The sequence below is a fragment of the Rhamphochromis sp. 'chilingali' genome (genome assembly GCF_963969265.1).
Source record: "Rhamphochromis sp. 'chilingali' genome assembly, chromosome: 15".
NCBI lineage: Eukaryota > Metazoa > Chordata > Actinopteri > Cichliformes > Cichlidae > Rhamphochromis > Rhamphochromis sp. 'chilingali'.
This window is the reverse complement of record NC_137942.1, coordinates 8660873-8669696: the sequence shown is the minus strand read 5'-3', so window position 1 is coordinate 8669696 and position 8824 is coordinate 8660873. Positions and strand designations below refer to the sequence as shown.

At 37.1% G+C, this 8824-nt stretch overlaps 1 protein-coding gene across 1 annotated transcript; it reads right to left on the bottom strand.

Annotated features, from left to right (window-relative positions):
* Nucleotides 1-2471: 2471 nt before the first annotated feature.
* Nucleotides 2472-6879, bottom strand: LOC308411863 (coenzyme Q-binding protein COQ10 homolog, mitochondrial). Its single transcript, XM_080905900.1, has 5 exons — nt 6705-6879; nt 6146-6298; nt 5645-5837; nt 5128-5229; nt 2472-3845 (listed from the first exon to the last, which is right to left on the bottom strand). Exons 1-5 carry the CDS (start codon nt 6806-6808, stop codon nt 3693-3695), a joined length of 705 nt encoding a protein of 234 aa, XP_080762026.1. The 5' UTR covers nt 6809-6879; the 3' UTR covers nt 2472-3692.
* Between the last annotated feature and the right edge of the window lie 1945 nt (nt 6880-8824).

Here is an 8824-nt window from a genome sequence, read left to right as displayed (position 1 = left end):
TTATTTATTATTTATATAAATGATATTTGTAAGGCATCTGATATATTAAAATTAGTATTATTTGCAGATGACACAAATATTTTTTGTTCTGGGGGGAATCTAAAGGAGCTGCTGGATACAATTACTTCAGAAATGTGCAAAATTAAAAAATGGTTTAACAGGAACAAACTATCGCTAAATCAAAGTAAAACTAAAATTATCTTATTTGGGAATTCCCTTAGAAATGCACAAGTGCAGATTCATGTAGATGGTGTGGAAATTGAAAGAGTACTTGAACATAAGTTTCTTGGTGTGATTATAGATGATAAATTAAACTGGAAGTCTCATATAAATCATATACATAACAAAATTTCAAGAAGTGTCTCAATCTTGAGTAAAGTAAAACACATTCTGGACCACAAATCACTCCACATTCTCTATTGTTCCCTGATTGCACCGTATTTGAATTACTGTGCAGAGGTTTGGGGCAATACTTACAAATGTTCGCTATCATCAATCTTTATATTACAAAAAAGGGCCATAAGGATAATCCATAAAACTGGTTACAGAGATCATACAAATCCACTATTCTTAAAATCAAAAATTCTAAAATTCACAGATCTGGTTCATTTTCTCACAGCACAAATTATATATAAAGCAATAAATAACCTGCTTCCTGACAATATTCTAAAAATGTTTTCTAAAAGGGAACGGGGATACAATTTGAGGGGGGAATTAAATTTAAAACATCCTCGTATCCGTACAACATTAAAAAGTTTTTGCATCTCTGTGTGTGGAGTGAAGCTGTGGAACAGACTAAGTAAAGATATGAAGCAATGTCCAAGCATGGCGCAGTTTAAAAAGCGGTTTAAGGATATGGTTTTTACAGGGTACAGGGAAAAGGTAGAGATTTGATAGGGTGTTCTTGTCTAATATTTTCATGTGTGTGCGCATGCACGGGTTTGTTGGTATGGGTATATATGTATGTGTATATGTATGTATGTATGTGTATATATATATATATATATATATATATATATATATATATATATATGTGTATGTGTATGTGTGTGTATATGTATATATATATATATATATATATATATTAAATATATATAAAATTGTAGGTTGTGTATCCTTCAGGTGTTAATGGGGTTATTGAAAATGTGTATATGTGCGTATGTGTGTATATACGTAGGTATGGATAGATAGAAACATATATGTGTATATATTAAAAAAAAAAAAAAAAAAAATTACACATAACATATAATGTAATTACAAGGAGGTATTTCTGTAGTCTATTGATACTAGATAGTGGAAAAGGGGTGGGATTAAATAAGCTTATGCTTCTTCCTGCTCCTTTTTGAACATGGACGTTATTTGGAGTTGTGGTTGCTCGTTTTCCTTTTGTTTGCTTTGTTCATTTGTCTCTTTTAATTCTATTTTTTTTTTATACTTTTTCAACATGTTCAAAATAAAGATTCAATCAATCAATCAATCAAATAAACGGATACCAATGTAGGTCTGATTCTTTGTTTTTTCACTCTCACGCTGTAAAATCACATTGTGGTAGCGGAGCTTTATTTACGGACTGCAACCAGGGTGAGGGAGTCTAATTAACACAGGTGGTTTGTCCTTTTCTGGAGCAGTGTGCTAAAATATGCATAATAAAGGAAACTAATTGGGTTGTATGTTGTTGAGGTTTAAATTGGCCTGAAGAAAAAGAGTTTGCACTCTCACCAGTTGTGTGTTTAAAGTTTGTGGTTTGGGTTTAATTTGCTGGTTTGTCAATAATGAATATTGTTCACCACATTTCGACTGCATGCACTCTGCTCTGTCCTGAGGGGAATCCATGCCTGACAGACTCTTTTGCTGCATAGATCTACAAGGAAGCCCCCCCATCATGCAATCATGCATTTGAACATCATGCAAATGCTCTTCTTAACAAGGTCTTGAAGTTATTTACAATTGTAGCTCATTTGAAGGTTTACCATGAATTAATGGAGTATTTTCATTACCTCTTTACCATGATGGAAAAGGCCTGAAAGCTCAGAAGAAATGTCGTTTTTTAATGCATGTACGTTTGCATTTACAAATGCTAGGCTGTATGAGCCTTGGTTGTTGTAGCATTTAAAAAAAAAAACTTTGGGGGCGGGGCTTTCTTTTCTTTTAATTCCATTGCTGTTCTAGTGTGCTGTAATCAGATTTTTGTTTTGTTAAAATAAGAAAAAGAAAAAAAAAATAAGGAAATGACCACTGCACATGAAAAACTCATTTTTTTCTGACAGACAGATGTTATAAATACAATGTTTCAAAGTGTCACTGAACTGTGGCAAACGGGGAGGGACCTCGGTTAGTGAATAAGCAGGAAGCTATGTAGCTCCCCACGATCAAAGTGAATAACACAGAAATGTTCAGTAAGAAAACCTTTAATTTTTTTTTTGGTTTAAAATAAAATAAAATTAAAAATAAAACAAAAACCCACAGGCAGAATGACATTTAAGGATAAGAGACCATTGCACAATTTCAGAACATTTCTAAAATTGAAATTGCAATTATATCCTCAAAGTATATATATATGAGTTAAATTGGCTTTTCCCCAACCAAGGTTAAACCATAATATTAACAGATTCAGAGAATTGGGAGACATTTCTGCACAGAGCTACATGGCTAAAAATCAGCACTGAAGGGATTTGACCGGCAGGTGGCACCACATCAAAACAGAAATTCAAGTACTTGAAATTATTGCACAGATTCAGAACTACATCTGTTAACTCCACTGAAAGAGGTTTTCAAAGTGTGGTACAGTTTAAAAGACAAAAAACAACTTTAAAACATGCAAATTAAGCATATTAAAAGGACAGACAAAGCAGACAAACTGTCCAAACTGTGTTAAAAATAATGAAAATACTGAAGTTTGGAAAAGCAGTGTCCTTCGGGCTAAAGAGGAGGAACATGCAGCTTGTTATCAAAAAGCCAGCGCATGTTATGGGTAACTGAAAATCCACTTTGCAGCTCCATTTCATAAAACAGGTGCATAGAGGAACGACCAGATATGACTTTGCAAAAAAAAATTCCACGCACCGCTTTTTCGTCTGTTTTAGAAATCATGCAAAATAACCAATATCAGCGGACGACATTGGTAGCTATCACTTTGTTTGCCAGTATCAGCCATCAAGGTTGACAGTGCTATTTATCCAGAACGCTTACCCAAACATGAGGAGTAAGCAGTTACTAGTCTGCTACACTGGAAATCTTTTCTTGCAGCAGATGTTGCTCAGTACATGGAAACATTAAGAAAATTTAAATGCTACAAATGACACAAACAGAGCAGAGAGTTTACCAAAAACAAGACATTTTAATTCCACTGATAAATACTGCACAGGACGAGGTCTTCAACCACATTTGAGCTTTCAGTAGAAGTCACTTTTCAGAACATTAACTAAAAATTTTCAAAGTGTCCACATGAGCCTTAAAACTATAACTTTATTTGAATCCACAAAAATAAATAAATGCAGGGCAAGGTAAAGAAATCAGCTTGTGCTTTACAAATAAATAGCTTTAGGTGTATTCCTTGTGCATGTTAATTCAAAAATATACTATGGGTGCAAAGAGAAGATCCAGTCTCCTGTGTAAGTGTCAATAACAGGTAAAACAGTGGGCTGGTGGGGCTCCAAAAGCACCTGGATGGATGAAAGGTCAAAGGTGTCGCCTCATGCCGACCGCCTCCTCAGCGGTACCTCCTCCTGGTTTGTGTAAAGTTTTGCTGCCCGTGACTCAAAGGCACTAACCATCTGCTTAACCACTTCATCGAAGAAGACGCTGGCCAGCTGAGAGTGCAGAAGAGACTTGAACTCAAATGATACCTGCAGAATGGGGACAGGTTTGTTAGGAAACTGCTGAGGAGATGCTCTTCTGTGAGACTTACTTAAAAGAAAGAAAAAGATCAAACTAAAAATAGAAATCAAGCACATCTTTAGCAGAGGCGTTTTAAAGTTGGTAATCAGATAATCTGTGCTCCTGTTAGCAGCTCCTTAACACTGTTCTCTGATGGCTATTTCAGGCCTCAAGGGACACCGGTGTGATACTCAAGACTAAATTTAGACGATAATAGGGTTTTACGCAATACTTCCTCTTTGCTGATAATCCACTTGAGAGCCGTACAAGAACTTACAACAAGAAATTAGTCTCAGCCAAGTATGTTATCTAATTTTGCAATTCCTTTAACCCTTAGATGCACACGTGGGGTGAAAAATGACCCCCCACAATATTCTGAATTAGTCGGCCAGGGCTTGCACCTGGGTTTAGTACTGTCTCCCCAATAGATGCATGGAAGATGTTCATGTTTGATAATTTAATAGAAGAGGTGCTGTCATACACAAACATGGAGGCATGAAGAGAAGCCACAAACAGGGAAAAGAGTGGAAAAATGTAATCAAACTTAAGCTCCTGGCCTTCATTTGATTGACCATTCTTGCAGGAAGTGAGAAGAACTGGGATGTACCAGTCGGTGTGTTTTTTGGGAGTCATCTGCATAACCCATTGTACAAGGCCACTATGTCAATTCAAAGTTTTGAACATATTCGCCGTTTCTTGCACTTTGATGACAAGAGGACCAGAGCCTACAGACTGAAAACAAACCACATGGCAGTTTTCCGCTACATATGGGGCCTGTTCCTGGTCAACTGCAGGCAGAAATTCATCCTCAGGGATTGCGTTACAGTGGATGAACAACTTGTGCCTTTCAGAGGAAAGACCCAGCTTCTGCAGTATATGCAGAGCAAGCATACAAAAGTGATACAAGGATACAAAAACAGCAATTTCTTAAAATTAATGAAAAAATAAATAAAAATGCAAAGGGCCTCATGTCACAATCATGTTTTATGAGGAATAACCCAAATATGAAAATATTACAAATCTTTGTTTTAAAGATTTTGAAGAACAACAGAGTTTATAGCAAAATGCATTGTTTCTATTTGGGGTCATTTTTGACCCCAACCGTGGAAGAGTGTAGGTATTGGTAGGTTGTGCATCCAAGGGTTAATCATTAATGCAAAAGGTCACTGTCAGTGTAGTTTTATGCCAGTGTACTGCTGCACAACCAGATGGCTTCCAGTGTCAAATATTAAGTGTACCACAAACACTTACATAGAATTCCACTTTGCACGAGTCTGCTGCGTTTCCGTCTCCAGGGGAAAACCTCCATATTGTTTCAAGATGGCTGAAGAGAGATCCATCAGTACATACAGCCTGTTTGAAAACAGTTGATTCTTCATCAAGGATTGCAACAAGGCATCAAACTCATAAAAATCACAAATAAAGCATTATGCCGATAGAAACTGTCTACAGTGCTGTGCAAAATGTGGAATATACCGATTAATAATGAAAGTTTTACAAATAATTTTATGCAAAAGCACATTTTTGTTAAGTGATAGTCGAACAAGTCTAATATTAAACCCCCAGATCTGTAAAAAACATGTATACTTTAATGTAATGATGGCATTAAGACAGTCATATTTTCCTTCCATCATGAAATGGTGATTCGTTTCATCTTAACTGGTGGCCTACAGTAAAAAGAGCTTTCCACATGTCATACATGTCATAAATGTTTTTATATGTGTGTTTCGGTAGGTGTTGATTAAAAAGTAAGAGACCAGATACTTACCCTGACTTGGTAGTTTGGAACAATAGTGACCTCAGAGATGTATCGCTCGACAAGAGGGGGGAAACCGATTTCTAGCTCTGCCAGGAGGCCACCGTTTCGCCCCCTCATGACCCGAGACTTCTTGCACCAGGGAACAAAGTGCTGATACTGGTCCACACTGGCCACCACACTGTACATCTGCTCTGGAGTATACCTGAACACACAGTCACATAAAACCAGAAACACTTCAGTTTCTATCCTCTGCATCCATTTTTTCAGGTTTATCCAGAACCCAAAGAAATTCTGTAGACTGCTATACAAGATAAGAGGATTAAACTAACGCTCATCAACTCTGCCTGAAATATGACCCCAAAAACACTGTTCACTTTAAAACTCATTGTACATAGTAAAAGGTACTCAGACAAGACTCAAGTTTTTAGCATTTCTTCAAATAAGCCATTATCTGTTATTTTGTTTACATTTCACATAATTATTTTAGTCCTTTTGCAAGGGGGCACTCACCCCAACGTCCGACACTCAGTGTACTCCATCCTGCGGTTACTGATGGGAGCTGCCAGGTTAATGAAGCTTCTGCTTGGCGTGCTTACACAGGTGCTAGGGGAGAACTGAAGGCTTGCCCTTCTTGCTTCCAGGATCCCAGAAGAACCCAAGATCCTGAGGAGAGGAAATCATATTTGTGAGCTCTTTAATCATCTGTTCAATCACTATGCTATTATATAAAAATCCCACAATATTTTAATGTATGGCCATCAACACAGTATTTTTCCCCAAAGGCAATGCCAAACATGTATGCTAACATTCATTGTATGTAGTATCAGAAAAGCAAGAGGGCCATATCTGTTAAATGTGCATCTTAAGCGTTGGTTTACTTACTTTTTTCATATACTACAAATTAAACCTACCATTCCTAAAAAAAAAAAAAAAAAAAAAAAAAAAAAAATGTACAAGATTAAACTATATTTGAATTATCCTGTGACCAATAAAACAAGCGCAACTGCAAATGCCCGTTACTCAAACACCCACCTGGGCAAACCTTGGTTTTAAAATTCCTTTGACTCACCTGAAATTTGCTCTTTTAGTGTTTCCCCGGACAACCTTTGAAGAGTGGGCTTCATATAGCTCCAGCAGCGCTTTGAGGAGAACAGGAGTCGTCTTGTTGGTCATTTTTCCCCCTAGTTTGTGGTGACGCGTACTAGAGTGTTCAAACCAACTATAATAACCGGGCTTTGTTCCGAATGAAGAGACGCACCGCTTATCTAATAAAAGAGCAGTGACGTAACGGGAAGCGCGGCAGCCTTTGGCCAATCAGGTCACTTTGAGGTGAACTTTAAATCACCGGCGATTAAGACAGCAATACTTCCTAAATTAGAGCAAAAAATAGCTAGGCTACTCTCAAAATGTGGAGTTTTTTGTTTGTTTGTTTGTTTGTTTGTGTCTCAAAAGATAAATTTACACAGATAGACAAATGTTGGGCAATAGGATCTATATTCTCAGTGGATTTCTGTTTTGCTCTTTCTTATTACGGTTTCCGGGTTGAACCATATGGAACGCCAGGACTGCCATAATGAATTAATTAAATACACCATTAAATAATTAATTAAATGTGGCAATAATTAATTAAAATTGGAATTAATTAATTAAATAAATAGTTATGACACATGTAATTAATTAATTATTGACACATTTAATTAATTATTTATGTATTTCACATTTTAATTAATTATTGACACATGTAATTAATTAATTATTGACACATTTAATTAATTATTTATGTATTTCACATTTTAATTAATTATTGACACATTTAATTAATTATTTAATGATATATTTATTTATTTCATTTTGGCAGTCCTGACGCCTGGCTCTCGTCATGAAATAATTTTATCTGTCAGCCTCACCCATCAAACTCAGGGGGCGGGGTTAACGCTGCCCATGCAGCTTCTCTAACATTTGATTGGTTGCCGTGCAAAGTAAGTCAAAACAGGTCGATCCTAGAAAATCGATTGCTTGTGTAGACTTGGGGCAGCCAGTTATCCCAGAATGCAGATCAAATCACAAGCAGCAATGGTGGTGGTGTAGTTTTAAAATACCCCGTTTTTCTGTCACCAGCTACACTTTTAACAGTGTTTTAGCCGCGAATGTCGCGACGTATGTCTGGTCAGGTTGTCAACATAGAACATGTTTGCAAAAGTGCTCAGATGTTTTCAGAGATTTCACTAGCTCTGCTAACAGTTAGCATGCAGAGTGCACCGAGGGGGTTACGTTAACCGGTTTGTTTACATATTCCACTCTCCGTGTTCCACATGTTGCATTCGCAGATTCTCATTTTCACCGAACGATTGTCTCTTTCCGCCTGGTCTTGTGTCTCTGTGCTTCTGTAACATAAAGAACGAGCTGACATTTTTCTCACGAAACCAGCGATCAGCTCAACAGACCCTCAGTTTACCTGCATGCATCCTCCTCCTCATCTGTCAGCTGTTTAACACCTGCTGCTAATTCAAGAAACACGCCTAGTTACCTGGTGATAGTCACAGTTTAACTGGGCAGCCGGTGCTCGATATAACGCAATGTCAGCGCATTTTTCTGCACAAGATAAGTAAATATAGTGTTTTCCCCGAGCGCAGAGCTGCTGGAGCTCGTTTCCTTACAGAGCACTTTATAGGCGAACAGCTTTATCAGCGGCTGATGTCCAATCACGGCACACAGCTTTCAAACCTCAGCTGAGTTTTAGCTCTCAGTGGTTAAACGCTGGACTTCATTCACTCAGGTTCTGTCTGTCGGGTCACGTTTACTTCGCTGTTTTATTTACAACTGAGCAAATCGGTTTGGCTGAGGTTAAAGTTACGTTTCATAACTGCATAGTTTCACAGACGTTTAATGGTTCACTGGCACATGTGTTAGACTGAACTATCATCTAAATATCATCTGTTTTTTAATAGTTATTCAACTGTATTCTAAGCACCAGCTGTCTGTTAGAATGTGATTTTTTTTCTCTCTGTTGGCAGAGGTATAAAAATGCGCAGGAAAATCTGACGTGCATGGCAAACTTCACCGACGATATTTAGGGAGGAATAAACACACATCAAACATAAATGAACCATTTGTCTGTCTCCATAATTGAGAGAATTTTCTCTTCTTATGTCAACACTCTCTCTCTCTTTTTTTTTCTTTTTTTTTTCT